Source organism: Wasmannia auropunctata, unplaced genomic scaffold (genome assembly GCF_000956235.1).
Source record: "Wasmannia auropunctata unplaced genomic scaffold, wasmannia.A_1.0 LD335737.1, whole genome shotgun sequence".
Classification (NCBI taxonomy): Eukaryota; Metazoa; Arthropoda; class Insecta; order Hymenoptera; family Formicidae; genus Wasmannia; species Wasmannia auropunctata.
In genome coordinates, this window is record NW_012027153.1 from 56,263 (window position 1) to 76,828 (window position 20,566).

General features: G+C 44.8%; 4 protein-coding genes across 5 annotated transcripts in view; 2 read left to right on the plus strand and 2 right to left on the minus strand.

Moving 5' to 3' along the window:
- The first annotated feature begins 111 nt into the window (after nt 1–111).
- On the plus strand, nt 112–1,532 carry LOC105456160 (checkpoint protein HUS1). The gene is made up of 3 exons (XM_011699987.1): nt 112–365; nt 476–882; nt 1,115–1,532. Exons 1-3 carry the CDS (start codon nt 314–316, stop codon nt 1,475–1,477), a joined length of 822 nt encoding a protein of 273 aa, XP_011698289.1. The 5' UTR covers nt 112–313; the 3' UTR covers nt 1,478–1,532.
- LOC105456159 (nuclear pore glycoprotein p62) lies at nt 1,496–3,827 on the minus strand. Its single transcript, XM_011699986.1, has 5 exons — nt 3,565–3,827; nt 3,142–3,429; nt 2,509–2,878; nt 2,155–2,395; nt 1,496–2,008 (listed from the first exon to the last, which is right to left on the minus strand). The coding sequence occupies exons 1-5, from the start codon at nt 3,617–3,619 to the stop codon at nt 1,646–1,648; spliced, it is 1,317 nt and encodes a 438-aa protein (XP_011698288.1). The 5' UTR covers nt 3,620–3,827; the 3' UTR covers nt 1,496–1,645.
- Nucleotides 3,828–3,942: 115 nt separating this feature from the next.
- Nucleotides 3,943–20,566, plus strand: part of LOC105456166 (UDP-glucuronosyltransferase 2C1-like) — a 59,484-nt gene continuing 42,860 nt past the window's right edge. The window contains exons 1-6 of one of the 2 annotated variants that reach the window (XM_011700000.1): nt 3,943–4,779; nt 4,894–5,530; nt 5,671–6,016; nt 6,137–6,389; nt 6,869–7,278; nt 13,707–13,821. In XM_011700000.1, the coding sequence (XP_011698302.1) occupies nt 5,163–5,530; nt 5,671–6,016; nt 6,137–6,389; nt 6,869–7,278; nt 13,707–13,793 (1,464 nt within the window). In that variant the 5' untranslated portion in view covers nt 3,943–4,779; nt 4,894–5,162 and the 3' untranslated portion in view covers nt 13,794–13,821. Of the gene's footprint in view, nt 4,780–4,893; nt 5,531–5,670; nt 6,017–6,136; nt 6,390–6,868; nt 8,695–13,706; nt 13,822–20,566 lie in introns of those variants that run through there. The other variant, XM_011699999.1, reaches the window with a different exon arrangement.
- Nucleotides 14,686–20,159, minus strand: LOC105456212 (protein Wnt-4a-like). The gene is made up of 5 exons (XM_011700095.1): nt 20,071–20,159; nt 18,245–18,425; nt 16,426–16,549; nt 16,061–16,218; nt 14,686–14,733 (listed from the first exon to the last, which is right to left on the minus strand). The coding sequence occupies exons 1-5, from the start codon at nt 20,157–20,159 to the stop codon at nt 14,686–14,688; spliced, it is 600 nt and encodes a 199-aa protein (XP_011698397.1).

A 20,566-nucleotide genomic window follows, 5' to 3' on the forward strand; every position in this document is an offset into this window, starting at 1 on the left:
ATAATTCTGAGTTTCCGTTTATTTGTAAGGCAAAGTATCATTCTTTTTTTTTTGGAGGGCATTCATTTGGATTAATATAGATAATCTCAAAGTGCTAATTTGATGTAACATTTGTGTTTTCTTTGACAAGTGAAACAAAAGTCACAGTATATATTTATTTATATATATTATAGGTATTCGGTGACGGTCGACATGTGCGCCGCGCCATCGGAGAGTTTTTCGCGCGCCAATTTTACATCCTCACTCTCTTTGACACTTGCAAGAAGTGTCAGGTGTCCGCGATAAACGGATGACTTGAAAGTGATGATCAGAAATGAAGTTCAAATGCAGAATGGTGGACGCGGGTGCCATGCGGGATTTTACGAGTAAAGTTTAAATTTCGCGTTCCTAACCTCGCAAGCGTCGAGGATGCTAAAACTCTGATGACCTTTCGACGATTTTTTTAGTCAATAAAAGTCTTTTTTGTAATTTTCAGGTATCGTTAATACTATATCCCGAATGGCGAAGTACTGCGTGCTGCGATTGACGCCGGACGAATTGTGCTTCAACGTCGGCGACGAGCGTATACCCGTGCTCTGGGCGGTGCTATCGCAGCAGCACTTCTTCGCGGAGTACGTTATGTGCGGCGTGTCCGAGCAGGAGAACGAGATCTACCTGGAGTTCGACGCCTCGATGTTCGCCAGAACCTTTAACAGCCTGAAAATAACGGCAAGGAGCGCGAAAATTAAATTGACGAACAAGCGGCAGCCCTGTCTGACGTTCGAGATCGACCTGACCTCCCTGTCCGTCGACTCGCGACAGTGCGTGCACGACGTGCCCGTGAAGCTCATACCTCGCAGAGAGTGGCCGGAGCATAAAATGCCGGACATTCCCGAGTTCGATGTAGGTACAGCAATAGGCCTGTTCTTTTTAGCTCAACTTCTCCTCCGCTTCATCCTTCCTTTTTCTCTTTTCACGTTAGAGAGAAAAAAAGAAAGAGAAAACATCCTCTTTTTCCTTTCACATTGGAAAAAAAAGATAAGATAAATGGAGCAAGAAATTCGGCTAAACAGGCCTTATGCAGTAACTCTGTAAGTCGCGCGATCAATTCGACAGAAGCAGAGCCTTATTCTAGGTAACGCTGGAAATACCGCAGCTGAAGTATATACGGCACATCGTGGAGAGAATGAAGAATATGAGCTCTCAGCTGACGATAATCGCTAATAAATGTGGTGCACTGGTGCTAAAGGTCGAGGTGGACTACGCTACCGTGTCCACTCACTTCAAAGAACTGCAAGTTTGGGAAGCTGGAGAGGAGGACACTGGCGATATTTCGGCGACTGTTGCCATAAAGAAACTCGCCATGTTCCTGGGTTGGGACATTCTCCACCCGGATAGCGTCAAGTGTAACTTACTGCAGGAGAAGATGGTGAAACTAACTCTAGATGTGGGAGATCACGTTAAGATGCATTATTTTATACCGGCCATTGCCTCTTGAGAAAAAGAACTTGCAGTATTACTTAAATGCAAAATATATTTTTTCACAATTTCCATTCATACGCCATTTTCATTCACACGTTGAACTTTTCGTTAAGTGAACTATGTTAAATTATTCAAAAAATAATCGTTACAAGTTAATATATAATATAAAAATGAGTTGAAACGGCTAATTGTAAGCTAAATGTAAATTCTGTTCGCTCTCTTGCCTGAAGCTCTGATGCATCTGATCGATCTGTTGTATTTTCTGATTTAACAAGGCCGTTTGTTGATCCAGCCACTGCAGACTGTTCATGTGCGCGTTCAAAATCTTTCCAATTTGAACGATAGGATCGCTGGAGTCCTGAGCGCGGTTCGCCTCGTTCAAATGTTCTATTATCTCCTTCAGGTCCTCCGACATGCGTTTCAGCTGGGTGTCGAGGTTCTCCGACAAACGATACGTGTACTCTCGATCGGAATCCGAGACAGAAAGAGACGCCAGCTCCTTTTCCAACGGCACTAAACATTCTTGCAACTCCTTCTGTTGTCCGACCTGAACGAGATACAATTATTTTGTATTTAATTCGATGAAATTTTTATTCATTTGATTTAGCAATTGATTTCACTCGTGTTAATTGTATATATACATGTATATGTAACATGTATCTGTAACATTACAAATATACAAGTGTAACTTACAACATAATCCAGCTCGTGCTCCAATTGCTGCTGCTCGATTTTCACTCTTTCGACCTCTTGATTCAGCGTCACTATTTTCTCCCCGTTCGTTATCAACAATTTATCCCAGGCGTTGACTTGCGTCGCTTGGTTCACAAACACTTTCTCTTGCTCCTCCAGCTCTAAGGTCCACTTGTTGATCGATTCTTCAAGCTGACAGAAATTGATGGCCCCTGATTGAATACCAGTCGCGGAACTAACGCTGCAAATAAAAAATTTTTCCAATGAATCAAGATCGGATTTGTTATTAGTGGCGGATAAAAATAAACCAATAACTCCAAATACAGAATTTGTAATGTCAGCGACCGTACTTACGTGGTGGTGGTACCCAAGGAAGTATGAGTGGAGGGTGCCGCTAGGCTCGTTGAAACAACGGCGGAAGTCGTTTTGCTCAAAGGAAATCCAGTGGAGGTGGTCGTCGACGTTCCGACCCCGAAACTGAATCCCGGCGCCGCTGTGGTCGCCGCGAGAGCAAATCCCGTGGTCGAGGTGGCTGTGGTGGTGCCCGTTTTCGATGCGTCGAACGAGAGCCCTGGTGTCACGGACGTCGGCGCCGTACTGCTAGGAAGACTGAAGTTCGGAACGCTCGGCGCGGACGTCGTGGTCGCGATCGTGCTGCCGAGGCCAAACCCAGCCCCAGTAGTCATGCCAGCGTTCGGAGTGCCGAAGGTCAAGCCAGTGGATCCTTAGAGATAAACACGAACATTAGTGTCGATCTACAATCGAGATCTACAGTGAGGATTTTAAGCCCTAAGAAGTAAGAAATAGAGCGAATAGACCAATCGTATATGAGATAGACCAGTCGAATATGAGGAATAACCGGTTATACTTGATCGATATCTTCTATCGGTGTAAGGCTTAAAATCCTTACTGTGAACCGACACTTATGCATCTTTCTCACGTCGTGAGAAAGCAAATTCCACGTTGCGTCGGAAAATGTAGGCGTACCCGTCATAGGCTTGGCTGCCCCGACGCCGAAGCTGAAACCTCCCGTCGTGGTCGTGGCGATGGGAAATCCCGTGGACACGACCGTTGTCGACGCTTTCGCGGGGTCGAACGTGAGCCCCGTCGCCACGGGCATGGGCGGCGTCCCGCTGCTCGCGAGATTCGTGAAGCTCGGCAGACTCGACACGGTGGATATGGACGTCGTCGTCGCGGTCATGCCGCCGCCGAGGCCGAAGCCGGTTCCGGCGGTCGCCAGGGTGGTCGGGGTGCCGAAAGTCAAACTGGTGAGCCCTTGCAACACGAGAAGACAACACGCGCATTAAAAACACAGACGGTGGATTTCGAGGTTGGAGAGAAACGTGACAGAGAACGTTTTAGTTCTGTCATTTTTTTGTTCTCTTCAGAAATCAACTTGTCTCGACTCACCTGCCGTGGGTTTTGGCGTGCCGAAGGACAACCCGGTATTCGGAGGCGTAGCCATCGTCAACTCCGGATCTGCGCCGACCGTGTGCACCTTAACCTGAATTCAACGGCCAAACCTAACCTCCGCTCCTGTCTTGAATTTCCAATCTTATAATGTAACTTCCTTCCGTTGGCAGCCGGTCGGTCCCCAAACCGGGCCGGGCCGATAGAATTTGGCGAATTAGAAATTTAACGGTTGAACAGGTTAGATCACTCGAGCTGAGCGAAACCGAAACAAAAATATTAAGTATAGACGCGCAGAGTGCGCACACTGCAGTTTTCTAAAGTGCTGCGCCGAATCGTCGGAGTGGACAAGAAACAACGGCCAATCCGACCCACGAAGCACGCGCGGCGACCAATCGCGTCGCAGGAAGGTGCCTCGTCTTTAGGTTAGGCGCGTCTTTTCGCGTTGCTCGCACTGAGTCCTCGTTTTCTCTCTCTTCAATACCCGACACGCGGTATATTTATCAATGTTTCAAGTGCAAAAATCTTTAGAGGATTTGGAGGATTTTAGGCAACGCAAACAAGTCTCTTTTTGCCTTCGACTGCCGCCTTCGAAGGAAGATTCAATCTACTTGCAACGCACTGTAGCGTCTACGCGCCACGCGGTCTATGCGCGCGGTTACATATACACTCGCGATTGTAATTGTCACGTGCGATGGCGATAACGAGGGGTACACCCGCGATTGCGGTCGCCGGCGTGCATCTGACGCGCGCTCTCCCGCCTCCCGGACGGGGAAACCACGCCGGGCGCGGTGCGAGGGCGACGAGACGAATCGGATCGGCGTCCCACGCGATTATCGCGCGCGGACGCCTCACGGACGTTCTGCGTTCGGGTATGAGTTATTCATACGCCGCGCGGCGCCGTGTGTCCCGCCTGCGTCTGTACACGCGGCGTCAGAGACTGCGTGCTTCGGAAAGCCCCTCCGGAATCCCGAAGCTCCCTCGTTCGATCTGGCTCGAGAACCGGGCGCGAAGAGCGACGATCTCCGCGGGGACCTCCGGGCGATAATTCTTGGGCCGAGATTTACGCGGACACGAGTCCGGCTTGAAATTTAAGATCCAAATATTGACGCATCACATCTGATTCAGAAAGTCTCGCGTGTCAAAGTTGTGAAGTGATTTGTATCGTTTATACGCGTGCGGACGACAGTTTTGGACGTCGAAGGGCGATAAGAGGTAAATATTTATCCGTGGTGTACATTTCTGAGATAGTCAAAGCGTCCTTTGGATGTTTTTTTTTGTCGTATCTTCCGCAAATTTGATAATTTTGTTTGCATTTTTTTTTTTTAGATTCTGCGTTTGAGTAACATCGGGGCTCTAAGCGCAACACCTTCAGTTAGTAATTTACCAACAAATTTGAAAGTTTATTTACTAGCTGATACGGCGCTGATTTGATCGCCTACAAAAAATTTGCCGTTTTTATGCAATCATAATTTTTAAAAAATCATTGGAAAGATCGATAATCTGGTCGAATTTTGGTCCTCGTCTGAGCTTCATGAATCGCCCATCCGAGCGAAACAGACATTGAGACAAATATTTCGAGCGCACCCATAGTGATAATGTTGACGCTAATCGGCTTATACACGTGCTTCTGTTTACTCCGAATTGCGAGCAGCTCGACCTTGACAGCACCCCCTCTGTCGGCTCTAGTAATTGCATTTGAAAACGTATATGATCTGTCACTGTTAGCTAATACCTTGTCGGATCACGGGATTGATGCGACGTTGATAATACCAGGATACGCTGCCAACGATCTTTACAATAAGCTGATAGACGTTGAAGTATTGCAACTGGATGTTAGCGCCGATAAGCCGATGCACGCTAGCAAACGTTCGCTAGAAGTATGCGACAGTCTCTTCCGGGATAAAGAAATATTGAAGAGAATACAAGAATTTCAGCCTACGTTCACCATATTTCCAGCATTAAGGTATATTGATCTTAAAATTCAGTTTATTGGTTTTATTTTATTACGATGTATTTGAAAGCTTCATTAATTTAATGAAATATCAATATTTCTCACGAATTTTTATACATATTATAATATACATTTTTGTGATTTTTTTTTAGACACGATGGTTGCTTGGTTCCATTTGCAAAACATATTGAATCGATTCCAGTAATCTGGATAAAAAATCCAGATGAGGAGCTGTATGCATTTGAATGCACTAGAGTTGCTCTGCCGGTGCATAGTGGTGGATTTTGGGCAAGACTTTCGACAAGTTTCTCAGGAAGAACCATATTTTCCAGTGTTAAAAATGATTATCTAATTCCCGCTCTACGATTAGCAACCAAATATCTGCCGGACGTTAATATCGATTTGGAGCACCTTTATTCGGATGTTCGACTGGTGCTTTGGGCAGGCGATACAGCGTTACGTTCTGATTTTGCGCCTTTAACAGAGCTACTTGTGAAGGTTCGTAAAAAATGCATATTAATCCTTTATTCTGTTTTTTTAAAAATAATTTTACCAATCTATACATCTCTCTAGACTCCTAAACTATATAATTTATCATCGATTTAAAATTGCTCTTAGATCGGCTGTCATCACTGCAGAGGAGTATATCATTTACCTGAAAATTTGCAAAAGTCATTGGTAGAATATAGGACGGGTACTATCGTCGTTCTTCTAGAAGAGAATTACGAGACGTTAATACGAGAACTGGCAAAGAAATTGCCTCAAGGCAGGGAAGGTCAAGCTGTCATATGGCGGAATAAGAGCAATACAAACGTCGCCAGGCCGGAAAATCTGTTCATTGACGAGGACGTCGATCGGCAAGACTTGATAGGTAAAATATAATTAATTATACATTGATAAAAAAATGTAACAATGAGAATTAAATTAATTAAACAGAAAAACTTTAAAATGTTTCAACACAAATCAATAGTCAAATTATAAGGAATATACGTACATGATATTTTATGCTGTAATGTCAATTCAAATTTTCTAATCTTCAAATGTTCAAAGATTAAAGATTAAGGAGTAAACTTTTAAATTTTACGAAATACGATGTGGATTCTCATTGAGGGACCTTTATTTCTCTCTCTCTCTCTCTCTCTCTCTCTCTCTCATGCCACAATACGTTTCACAGTAAATGAAAACAATGAGTCCAGGGCGTTTACTTGCGCACAAGTGAAATACGTGCCTCGCGAATGCGAGCTCTCTAAAGCGCCATTGAATTGAATAATCGCGCTGAGAGAGGATAATGTGGCAATAGCGGTGGAGGCATTCTCTCTCTTTCCCTTAATACTGTTGCCATTGTTACAGGTTACAGCCGAACCCGAATGGTGTTGAGTCATTGTACCGATACGGAATTCCTGGAAGCCGCCTTTCACAGGACGCCTCTGATATGTCTGCCGAGGGACGCCCACGAGTCTCGCAACGCGGCCCGCGCGGTCGAGTTGGGCTTCGCGCGTTCCACCGAGGCCGCGAACGATCACGCCTCCGCCGTGGAGATCGCGCAGATAGTGAACGAGATCCACGAGACGGTGGCGTATCGTGAAAGTGCGCGGAAGGTCTCCGTGGCGATGCGCGACCAACTGAACCCACCGTCGGACAGGCTCGTCTATTGGCTGGGCTATATCGCGAGGACGAAAGACGACACCGAGAAGTTCCACAGACCGAAGAGTCAGGCGAGGACGCTCACGGAGGACATTCAATTGTTCGTCGGCCTTCTGGTAGGTGTGATCATCGGGATCGTCTGCACGGGCAGCGCGGTCGTCGCGCGATATCTCGTCACGGCTAACAAAGTGCAAATATCAAAGGGACGTTACAAGCAATAGAGTGCGTTCCACTGAGACTCGACTTGACATACGCATGCATGGACATTTTCCGTATATACATATATATACATATATATTTTTATTTATATAAATGCACGTAGAATACAGGTACATACGAATACAAAGGTTTTACGAGCTAGGAGTTATCTCATAGTTAGCGAAGAGACATTTTTTACTATTATTATTACTATTATATATTATTACGAGAACACCTTCTCATAATTTGACTGAAAAGGACTACAAAGGTCTAATGAAGGGTGATGTAGATTATCGTGAAGAAAATAAATTACAGTTTGTCAATACTGAATTCTGTATGTCGTTGGCACGAGCGTATTCCCTCGTGTTTTGCGTGTTTTACCGCTAAGTTCTTACAGTATACGGACGAATCGCGATATCCACTACGTTACTTAAGGCCGTATCCTAAAGAAATAAAAGAGACGAGGTATGCAACCTCACGAAATAACACGTTTAATGATTTATGTCCATAGAATATATTCGCAATAATGCGAAGTATCTTACGAGTGAATTCATCGAGTAAGCGTTTGTCCACTAATTAATTAGATCTGTGGAGTAGTAATTTCATATTCGCAGAAATTTAATAAGCACATTCCGCACACGTGTCTGTAATTGGCATAATACCATAATATGCATGCGTATATGATGGTACTATGTAACGTACGCGAATAATCCCTTCCGATAATTCGAGTGAATTATTTCAGCAGATTATTTGAGAAGTTGCAGATTCCCGTTTATAAGACATTGCGTAATATTTAATATTTATAGCTATAAAATAATAAGCATATATCTATTGTATATATCTAGGCCTTTCAAAATAATAATTGCGCGATGCGTTATAATGCTACTACAATTTCGGCCGAAGAGAATGCGCGAGAAATCTCGCGTGTAATTCGTTGTGAGCTTAGTGTGTCCGCTGGTATGGGCAGGGGAGGAGGGGGATCCGAAAGATTCGTAAATGACTAGACTGCCGACTTTAACTGGCGCGGCATGCGATAAAAAGCGGTATCATATGTATATTATATATATATTATCGTCATATTAAATATATAAAATAGTGACGGTGAGAGAGAGATATATAATCACGGATAATGGGATAAGAGTATTTCGTGTGGAACTCTGAAAAAACGCAACGCGGAAGATTTTTTTTTTTTCATCCCTAAACGAAGCCTAAGCGCGAAACGCCTATATGTATATACAACGACGATTACGGACGTAAAGAGTCTAGAAAAAACAGTGAGACGATCTATTTACATTCATTGGCAGTATTGTTCCCGATTCGTGGCGAGTCAAGGGCCCGCGCGGAGATCCCGAGGATCTTCGCGAGTCTCGCTCGTGCGCCCGGCGTGGCGCGACTCCTCGCTACGTTGCTCTCTAATTAGGCGAAAAGAAGGCTCTACGCACTAGAGAGCATCAACATGTACAGTGTGTATGTGTGTGTGTGTGTGTGTATGTGTGTATGTGTGTGAGATATCTACCGAGACACCGTGCGGAGGTCTTTACTTCGATATAAATAGGACGCTCGTCGCGCAATTGCACGCGTATCATACGCGAATGTGCGCGAGAACGGGGGAGGGAGGGGGGAAAAGAAAAAGTAATCGACGCGCGTGGTCTTATTACCACGTTTTTGCTCTCCTTTATGCTCTGCTTTGCATACTCCCACTTACTCTTTTTCTCCCTTTCCTCTCTCTCACTCTCTTTCACTCCGTTCTTTCATTCGCTCTTTTTCTTTCTCGCTCTCTCTCTCTCTCTTTCTCTCTCTCTCTCTCTCTCTCCCTGTCACACGCAGAAATAGTAAATTGGCACATCAGGGCGCGATGTCGAGCGTCGCGAGATGCGTAAATATGTCACGAGGAGAAATCTAGATAAAATTCCGACCAAGTCTTCTATCACTCGATTCTCGCTATAAAAAGAATGCGCGTACTAATTATATGAGATATACATACAGCTATATCGAATAAATAAATATTTATATATATATGTATATAATAGAGTCGGGGGGAAAGAGATGAGGGGAAACTCTTGATGGCCGTGTCCGCGTTGTTACTTCGGGACACGGAATCGTGCAGATCGCGCGAGTCCGGTGACGCGCAAGGCGAGCGTGTCCCTCGCGCTCGGTGCGTCCCTGGAGTACACGCCTCTCCTCCTGCGGTACATCCGGGTGTCGAGATAAAATTAAACGATTAAATGTAAATTAAAATAACACATTCATTTTCGATGCGTTAAACGTTCGCGCAAGTAAACGTGCCGCCTGACGGTCGGAACGGTGATGATAAGCCGCGCAACAGCAACCTCGTCGTATCGTTACGTTAGCGTTATAATAATAATCCCGAGAATCGTGATTGCCGCGGGCAATTTCGCTCGAGCCCCCTGCAGGTAAAAAGTATCCTAGGTGATTAAAATATTTAAATTAATGAATCATAAAAGTGAAGGTGACTATAAGAGCGGACGCTCTTATAGCAAAAGATGCAATCGGAGCCGTCCGTTTCAAAATAAATGAATATGTCGAATAATATATAATTCATTCATCATTCACACATAGCTCTTCGCAAGATTTTCCATGCTCTTTTTATGGAAGCACAAAGGCTCTCATAGTGCATTTTATTATTCACGCGACGTTGCTGAAGAACGGTGCTTACGATTTGCGCGAACCGTCAGGCGGAAACCGCATCGACGTAACGTACGTGTCGTTGTGTAGCCTCTCGCGGCGTTAATTGCGGATATACAACGCGAAGTGGCAACGAAGATTTAATCCGAACGTAGAAAAAAAAGAGAAAAAAAATGGTAAGCGCGTTCCTGCAGATAGGCCGAACCACGGGAATGCGTCTGCCGTCGTCTAGTTGCACACGTGCTCCTCCCGCGTGTGCCGGCACATCTCGCACTTCACTTGACAGCACCAGACGAATCGGCACTTGCATTTCTCGGTGACGTCCCGCACTCGCGTCTGATAGCCCCGGCCGCAGCACAGCAGCCGGCATCCGTCCAGTCCGAGAGACGTCCGATTGCACACTCTTCCCCGCGTGCCAGGAATGCCGAGCCTGCGGAGGAAACGAGAATCATAATGTCGTTGTGCAAAAGCGCGTGATGATGCAGCAGAAAAAGGAGAAACGATACCGTCGGCGTAGAGATTTTTCTGATTAATCCCTCGGGCCGTGTTGAACGTTTTTAACCGCGACAAACTCGCGATGAAATAATATAAAAACGCGCGAAATTTTTTCACGAAATTTTCCTTAATAATCCGCTTTTGTGTATTTCTTCACATGTTCTCCAAAAGTATATTAACAATAAGTACTTGATGTTTTTTAGTTACAAAAAGATCAAATATGCTTCTTTAAAGCATTTTTAAAGCTGATTCGTGCGATCGTACTTTTTTAATCGACAGATAATACTATACTGGAGGATTCAACATGACCAAGTCGTGGGAGTTTGTTTGTTTTTTTTTGTGCAAGGTTCGAGTTAGACTCACGTGAGATTCCTTTCGCAGTAGTCGGGGCTGTCCTCGAGATAAACCAGATCCGTCTTGTTCGGCCGTTTAAGATCAGAACGCGCCGGTCTGAGCCTGGCCGGTCTTCTGCCGCCGCGTTGCGCCAGTCGCATCAGGGCGGCACCCTCATGCAAGGCCGCCAGGGCGACTCCGGCCACCCGGAACGACGGTAGTCTTCGCCAGCACACGCGGACGCTGCACGAGCCGGACATGCCTGTCGCGACAGATGAGAGAAGAGTGAGTAGAGGGAGGAATTATTCAGCGGGGCGCGAGATGAGGATGAAGCGCGCGGTACCAATATTTATATTTGTATATTTATATTTATTTATATTTTCCGTCGCGTTTTACTATAGGAAGGATTGTTCTTCGTCGAAGGATATTCTTCGTTGCTGCTCACCGTGACACTTGCAAACGCGCTGCATCCTGGAGCGAATGGCACGTCTGCCGGCCTCGCTGTCGTGCTTCCTCATCAGTTGACCAGCCAACCCTTTGGGCCCGTACAGAGCGCCCTCCTTCACCGGTTCCTCTCCGCCCTCGGACCATTCCCGCGAAAACTTTTCCCCGAAGTGTATATCCTGCAGGTGATTACACACGTTTCGCATATTTTTTCAAACTAACGTCGAAAGCTTAACGCTAAAGGACTTAAAAACGCTATAAGAGAAACGCGTCGAGAAGACTTTCCGACGGACATCCTGGAGTCGAATGTCCTCTAGGGATATCTCTCTTTCGGATCTTTTCTTTTCTTTTTTTTTTTCCTTACATCGTCCGGCTTCCCTTCGTTTTGCGACGACGACAACGAGCCGGGGAACGGCCGTGGAGATTAAGCGAACAGGTCCTAAGCCTGCCGGAGGAGATTTCGCGCGGGGGTCCTTAAAGTCCCCCGGCTTTGAAACTTCCGAGGCACAGCTTTACGCGCGATTCACGGTTACGAATGTGCGGTACGCGCGGTATATACAAGTTTCGCGCTGGATGCTGGATGCGAGCTGAACAAAACGCATATCATCAAAGACGAGCGATGCAACTTCGTCGCGTTCTAAATTGTGAGATTCCTGCCGTGTCTGGCATATTTAATACTGCGTTACTTCGTTATTTACACAGTAACATAATATCGAAGGGTAATACGTTATAAAGGGAATTTTATTATATTATATATCATCATTTTTTATATTAATATTTTATTTTAGCGTATCGTATCTAACATTTTATTAATAGCGCCCGCCTTCGCCGTTTTCGGATACATTTTCCCAATACACGTCGGAGCAAGCCGAGATTATATCGTGCCCTCTTTGCTTTCACTGTCAGATGCTGTCTAAACGTAATCCTTCCCCTCGAGCACCACCACTCTCCCTCCTCCCCCCTATCTCTTACTCTTTCTCTCGAGTAGCATCATGCACGTCGACTTATCGACGACAGCCCGTTGTACACAGTCAAGTCACCGAGGGTCTTCGATAGTATCCTGTTGATGTGGTAGCGATAAACAAATAAATCCCGCATTTCATTCTCATACTTTAAATAATCGCTTAGAACTCGAGGGAGTGTTTCGATCTTCCGCATTATCGAAAAAAATTTTGCGTGCATATTACTTTGTTATTTACACAGTAATATAATATTAAAGGGTAATACGTCAATAAAGGGGACTTTATTATATTTTACATGTCATCATTTTTTATATTAATATTTCGTCTAACAAGCGTATATCGTATCTAACATTTTTTTTGTTTTAACATATCAATAGCGCCTGCCTTCGGCGTTTTCGGATTTTTGCAACAAATTGTCACAAGTAATTCATATTAATTATTTCTTCTTATTTTTGACATCTACGGCCAGCTGCAGCCAAAGGCAAATTTTCACGACTGTCAAGCCGGTGGGCCCGGTGGGTGGTAATTGAAGTACGATGACATTACCAACCGCATTTTGGCTGTACGTACCCGAGGATAACAAACACACGATATCGTTTTACGTGACCAAATCACTATTTTTATTATCGACAGTGAAAAGTTTACAGCGATTAATTCCACCGCGTCGATATCTCGAAAATCGCGATAGTACGATATTGCGATTCTCGAACCCGCGGTCAGTCAGTAGTCACGCAACGTCTTTCGCGACGCGTTTCTATCGTTCGGTCCTCGTCGCGAATCGCGATTGTAATTTCGCCGTTCAAGAGTGAATCTCGCGCGCCGAAAAGCCCTTTTCTGTTCCGCGAAGGGCCGGATGTATGTACGTACGCGCGGGGTGTCACGTGCAACAGTTATTATGCGTGCCAATAAAACGATCTCGATATCGATCGCCCGAAATTGCGATCCGCCGATCTGACGCCATTATTTCTCCGCAACGGAGATGTAAGAAACGGGATCATCGCTAGGTATGTATATCATCGTTTCGCGATTAACTGCGTTAACTACGTCTTTTGCAGTAACTCGTTACTCGTTTTGGTCACTCTGCATATTTCGAATTTCATTTTATTCCTACGACCTTCCCTCCGAACACTCGCACTAATTTCGTGAAATGCTGCCGATTGCTCCGATTGATTCGCCGCTTTGATATCTCAAGAAACGCGATTCTCGAAATCAGGATCAGTAATCATGAACGCGCCGTGACAGACTCGTGTCGCACATTGTTTTTTCGCATTAACAATTCGCGTATTTTACCGCGATTGTGTTGCTGCGTAAGAGCGAATCTCTCGCGCGCGAAAGATCCTCGCGAATGCTTCGGAAATTGCCGTTTGATGTTTACAGGCGTGCACGCGTTCCTGTATTGTAATCTAAAATTTCGCGTGCAGTCACTACAATTATATGCAATTTATACAATTACATCGTCATTTCAGTGTCGACGCTTCTCTGTGTGCCAGGAACTGATCAAGGTCCATTCCACCTGTTTCACTTTTTCGAGGTGTGCAGCGAGGACGCAATAAATATCTCCGATCTCGCGATTGCCGTTAGGTATGTCTTATTTTATAATTCGCTGCATCGATATTCGTAGATGCAACTTGCGTTTTTATTGCTATGAAGATAGTCGAATCGCCATTGATCTATTTGGATTTAGTTTTAATGAACGAGCATAAATCGTCGCGTTCTTATATCGTCATAATGTCGTTTATATTTCGAATATTGTTGCAAATAATATTGGTTCAATTAGTATAATAATTGTATTGGTATAATTATTTCAATTAGTATATAACAGCTACAGATTTAATTAAATCTAAAGCGACCGGACGTATTTTTGCTATCACGACATTTATCTAACGATCGGTTACGTGAAAGTTCTTCAATTATATCGCCGTGAATCCGCTTGATAATATAAACGATAGTAAGACAAAAACTTATTCAGACCCGGTGGCTTTTAATGGGCGAGACCCTGCCGGCTGCTCGGGCGAGAGAGCGGGCAAACATCATTACCTCCGAGTTCTGTGTCGCCGGTTATCCGAGGCATTTGTCCACCGAACTCACCCTCGTTAAGATACATCCGACTCTCCCCCGCGATTTTCACGTTTTCTCACGCCCTAACTCTCGCGACTGGATAAGAAGTTTTGTAATATGATCGTCACGATATTTCCTTAACAAAATAGGTATTCAAATTAATTGTGTAATAATTAAATAGATATCAAAATCAAAAATATTAAAATCGCAGAAGAAAAATGAGAGAGAAAGAAAGAGAAAAGGAGGAATATACAATTCTCCGTCCAAAATATTCCTTTTTTTTTAAATGTAAAATGCCTTTATAAATTGATCTCTCAATCAATATAATGACAAAAAATGTTAATTATTGTTACATAATTAGTACGCAAATTCGCTTATCAAAGCTCATCAAGCTCGACAATCGTACTTGCATTCTTTAAGAGAATCCCAATTTGTCTATATTTAGAAACAATATAAAAACTCACTATTATTAATTACATTAGAATTAATATAATAATATATTTATTATGATGTTAATTGCTAAATGCTAATAATAAAAAAATATATGTTACATTAACAATATTTATTTATTATTGCTAATTAATATTATTACTAATAAATCCTGAATGTAAGATACATTGCGATTCAAAGATATTTGAGTCCCACATACTCCGACAGCGCGTATACCTAACTGTCTCTGCACGTGTCACGCGTGTATACGTGTGTTGCGCGAACTCTCGTTCCTCATGTGCCCGACTAAGTTACGTGTCCGGATTGCAGGGGAAAAGGAGAGTAGAAGGGAAGATGGGGAGGGGGAAGGGCGCAGGGCCGGTGGGTTGTTGCAACTTAACAAGCTTAGCTCCCTTAATCCCCTTGTAAGCCGGCAATGTCTACAAGGGGTCAGCCGTTCGCATGAAACGCATCCGTTTACTGCTCGAGCTTTGTCTTCGGCTGGCATTAAAATTCGCGTCGAAAGACTCGCTGCCCGGTGAGAGACAGCGCCGGGCAAAGAGATATCAGATAATTACCGATGCACGTGTCCCAACCCCTTGCAGCGCGATATTGGTATACGGCATACGCAACACGTCGGTCGTGTCAAAATAAAGATTTTTAATATATCTCGTGCTTAACATCGATATTATTTGTCCAATTCCCTTTTCGTGTATAACTAAACTAATAACGCAAATAAAATAGATGGCATAGTTAGATAAAAATCTAACTTATATAAAATACGTGATATGCGCGACATTTATATGAGGCTTGTAAATCACACGGCGCAACACGTCGGTCGTGTCAAAATAAGAATTTTTAATCTATATCTCGAACTTAATATCGATATTATTTGTCCAATTCCCTTTTCACGAATAACTGAACTAATAACGCAAATAAAATAGATGGCATAGTTAGATAAAAATCTATATAATACGTGATACGCGCGACATTTATATATGAGGCTTGTAAATCACACGGCGCAACACGTCGGTCGTGTCAAAATAAGAATTTTTAATCTATATCTCGAACTTAATATCGATATTATTTGTCCAATTCCCTTTTCGTGATTAACTAAACTAATAACGCAAATGAAATAGATTATAGCTATAGTTAGATAAAGATCTATATAACACGCGTGATACGCGCGACATCATTTATATGAGACTTAATTGTAAATCACACGGCGTGTTATATGCACAGCGAGGAAACAAAAAATGACTCATCGAGTACAGATAGGGAGGCACGTACGGCAGATCTATACGCAAAAGAAATGAATCCTCGTGACACTCACCTCGCTGCATCCTCCCCACTGCCAATTGTTCTGATGTCGCGTTCTCACACGATTGTCGCAGGAGCAATCGGTGAGCTCGCCTCTGGAGCAGGCTCTCGTGACACTGTAAGCGACCCCGGCTGCTGATACGGCATATATGAACGCGGCTTCTCGGCTATCTGCAAAACGCAAACGGATTTTTTTTTCTCTCTTTTTCGTCGCGCCACAAGCCGGACCACTCGTGGACCACTTGATGTTACAAGTGTAGCGCGAATGGTGTGAGCAGGCTCGCTCTCTGTGTGTGTATGTGTGTGGAGAAGCGACACATCCGGGCGCGCGGGGTTCGAAGCCGCGCGCGCTTCAGGCATCGAACCGTGAGTACTTACTGACTAACGTGACGCCGCCGAACACGTTCTCGGGATTTTCCGGGCTGACGGAACAGTTCCATCTCGCTGATCTAAACTGGTGCTGGCACTCCTCTATGGCGAGCCTAGCGCCCGCGCTGACTGCCTGCAAGCGTAAGACGGTGAAAGCCTAAGAATCAAAAGAAACGCCGCCTCTCTCTCTCGGATACGAAAGCCTCGAGCGACGTTTTCCCCGCATCGAGCGAGCCGCGCTGCTCAAACAACCGTTTTTTAAATTTTAACATCTCCCCGACGTTCTAAAGATCGATTTATCGTGCAGTAAAAAGACATGACGGAGGGTCTGCTAATGGCCGATCGAAAGTGAAAATTGGGAAAATTTCGGCGAAACTTATTAAAATTCAAACAATTTATTATTATTTAATCAATAACTTCCATTTAACGTCTTATTCCTTATTCGTTCCTTTGATTTACCGACCACCGCTTTCTCCTCACGATTTTGTCACGAGTGTGAGTCATCGTTTAAAAGCACATGCTGACAGTTATCATCTAACGTCCCAGGCCATACGATAAAACGAAATCCCGGCTTACGCAAAAACACGACGTCGCACTTAATTATTAAATCGTAAATCGCGACCGTGTCCCACGTGAGCAGTAAGTAACGTAAGTAGATATCGGACAGCGGCGGACATTCCGTGGATCATTGGAAAGCGTTCAGCCGTCTCTTAATGGGTTTGGTCGCTCGTTAAAAAAATTAAACTTCGATACCCCGGATTGACATATGAATATTCATGCCCCCCGAGCCTCTTTTGTCGGTAACTTACACTCGGAAAAGCGGCAACGTGCTGTCGGCGGTATTCAAAGGAGATATCGATGCCTCGTGGTTCTCCGAGGTTTACCTAGGTACCTAGATAGATTCCTAGACGACCGTCCCTTCCCCTTTCGCTCCCCCCCCCTCTCTCCCTCCCTCCGCTCACCCTCCCGACACGTTTTGTGCATTAAGGAAAGGTAAACGCGATTTCGGGACGTCGGCGTGAACCGCACGACAGTCCGGTTACGTTTTGTCACGGGTAGCGGCCGAGATTGGAACGTGCGATGCCCGATCGGGAGACAAATTTGTTCCGCTTAAAGAGTTCGTACCTATGCCTATTGTGTATCGCCGTAAACTCAGCGGTAAATCCTTGGATGCCGCTATATAACGTTACGTCCCGTCGCAAAAGAAACTTTCTCCATACCGCAACGGACGAGGGGGGATTACAATCGGAAATTCACGGACGGAACAGTCGTTTAATTATGTAAAGAAACGCGGCCGAATATCTCCGATCCCGTTGCTCAATTTCTTTCGTTTTCTCTGCGCAGCGAGTTCGTTAACTCCTACACGCGAAAATAGCAACGAATATACAATATAATAAGTTAGCCTGAGAATTCGAATCTCTGGTGCGGCGATACTCCGTAAATTCCCCGGAGATTAAACTCAGATTTCAAAAATTGTCGGCGAGGAGATTATCGCTACACGCGCGGTACACGCGGACCCTATAATTCCCCCGTGATCCCTCTGATAATGCCCAAAAAACTACTAATCACGACACATTAATCCATTTATTACACGGAGGCCGAAAGAGCCGTCGAGAAACTTTCTCAGAAGCGAGTCGACCGAAAAATGTCGGTCGGTCGGCCGGCCGAAGGCCGATGTTCGGCACGCGGTCGTAGGTCCCGCGAATCGAATTAGCCGCGTGCTTCCCCGGGCATTAATCCGAGAGGAAGAGAGAGAAAGAAAGAAAGAGAGAGAGAGAAAGAGAGAAGCCGCGCGGGGCCCTTCGAGGCCGCGCTACGAGGTAAATACCTGCAGGACGGGTGGCGAGCGGGAGCATATTGCCTGCTGCTTGGCGGTCAGGTGCGCGTTCTTACAGTTCTTTTCGGCGCTCGCCGGCCCGATCACACCCGCGCCGGCGATCTGCGTCTGCGGGTCGACGCCGCTCCCTTGGATCGAGCCGGATGTCAGCCTCGGCTCCAGCCCCAAGTACCTATAAAGCAGAACACGCGCCTCGTAATAACGTAATGACGGTTATATCGGGTGATTAATTTAATTAATTCCACGCCTCATTGCGCGCGGGTTAGGCGCGCCGTTAAATGGACGGGTCGTCGCGAATGGAACGGCGCGTTGAACTACCACCCCCTCCCCCCTCCCCTCCCGGTCTCTCTTACGATTTACGTTTACAGAAGATACAATGGTATCTCAATCGGAGAAGAAACGGTACACTGCACTCCAAATCCAAGTGTGTAAAGTGTGTCTGTAGTGACATTTTACGCATTTATATACGCGTGTTATATATTTTTACACATTTTATCTGTGTTTTACACAGTTAAATGCATATTTTTACACGCTTAATTTTACAATAATATGTGTAAGCGTGTAAAAAGTATGCATTTAACTGTGTAAAACAAATAAAATGTGTAAAAATATATAACACGCGTATAAATGCGTAAAATGTAACTACAGATTTACACACTTGGATTTGGAGTGCGTCGGTTTCTATAATCGTTGCAATCGAAATTGACTAATTGTCGATGAAAGAAAGATGCAAAAGCCCTATACACTTCGATCTCTATACTCAAAGTTTGCACCGTTCTTCCATCGTTTACAGTTACTTAAAATGCGCGAATTTTTGACGAGTGCATGAATCCTTTCGCGCGAGCAACCGTCGCCTTTTGATCCAAGGCAAGTCGGTGCGAGAGAACGCTATCGAGGGAACGCGGTGGCCGACGCGTTATGGATCATCCTTACGATGAAATACCTTGTAACGATGCACAGCGGTATAGGAACCGCAGCGCGCGAGCTACCGACACCACGGAGAGGATCTCGCTCTCTCTCTCTCTCTCTTCGTCGTGACGAAATACCTATAATTAGAGCAGGTATTCGGGTGAAAATTATAGAGGGAAAGAGGACGCGACGCGGGCCCGAGAGAGGATGAGACACGTAGGGTGAAACGCGGGGGGGCGAGGGGAACGGGTGGGGAACACAGGATGTACGGGGAGGATGAGAGAAGCCGTAGCCTCGTCGCGAACGAAGTCAGGAGGAAAGCCAAGCAAGTGAGTTTAGGCAGCGAAGAGCCTAAACTCTCTGAAACTATTGAAGGTCTTACTCCAATTTGCTCCAAAAGTCCTCAGTCGTTTTTATTCCGCACTAATTAATCGAGGGATCGTATACGATTCCCAATCTACAATTTTCCTGGTTTCTTAATATTTCAGTGTAAACGATAATTTTTTATTGATTCGTTTAAAATGATAGGAAGATATTTGTACCTGTCGAATTATATTATTAAAATTATATAAAGTTGCTTCGCAATATCACTCCTTTGATGAACGCGCGTGATGCCAATTTTTCCTTTTAACGAGGACATCGACGTAATTTTCGTGTTACGAGCGATTGAAATTACAGGGTATTTCTTGCAAATTACATTTCGTCGTAACAAAATCACAGTCTTCAATTAATTTCAACAAAGTCTTGATGGACACAGTTTTGCAACGTCCTGAATATATTAAATTACACGTTGATTCTTCGATTTCTCTGTCACGCATGATTGTAACGTGCGATTGTTCCGAGGTCGAATTAATTTACTGATAATTGCGCGCCAGCACCTACCGACAATTTCGTTAAATATAAATCACCCAGACAACTGCCTCTGTATCTTCGATGCTTTTAACGCCTGCCGATCTCGTTCTTCTAAAAGCCTCGAAAATCGGCATCGGCTCCGCATTGTTTTCAATTCTTTCGGCCCGAGGGGTTCGATTAGTAGCACCGTCCGGACACGGGCAACGCTCGTTTACACGGTAAATCTTAATGAGAATCGAGGGTGTGGCTTTAGGGCTCGGAAGCGCTCCCAGCTGCCCTTAGGGCACCAACGGGAAGGAGACGGTGGTCATAGTGTATCGATGAGAGAGCCGAGGGTCGTTCGGAAAGTGGCTAAAACGCGCGCTCGCCATTTGAAATGATAGTTAAATGTCGATATGCGCAATAACTGGAAACGTAATCGCACACAATCTTGCGTATCTCTCTCCATTTTATCTCCTCGAGGTACAATAAAAAGTATATAATTTCTTCACCCCCATTTCGTGGTTAAATAGTCTCATAAGAGATAGCGCGGTCTCATGTACCTTTATCATT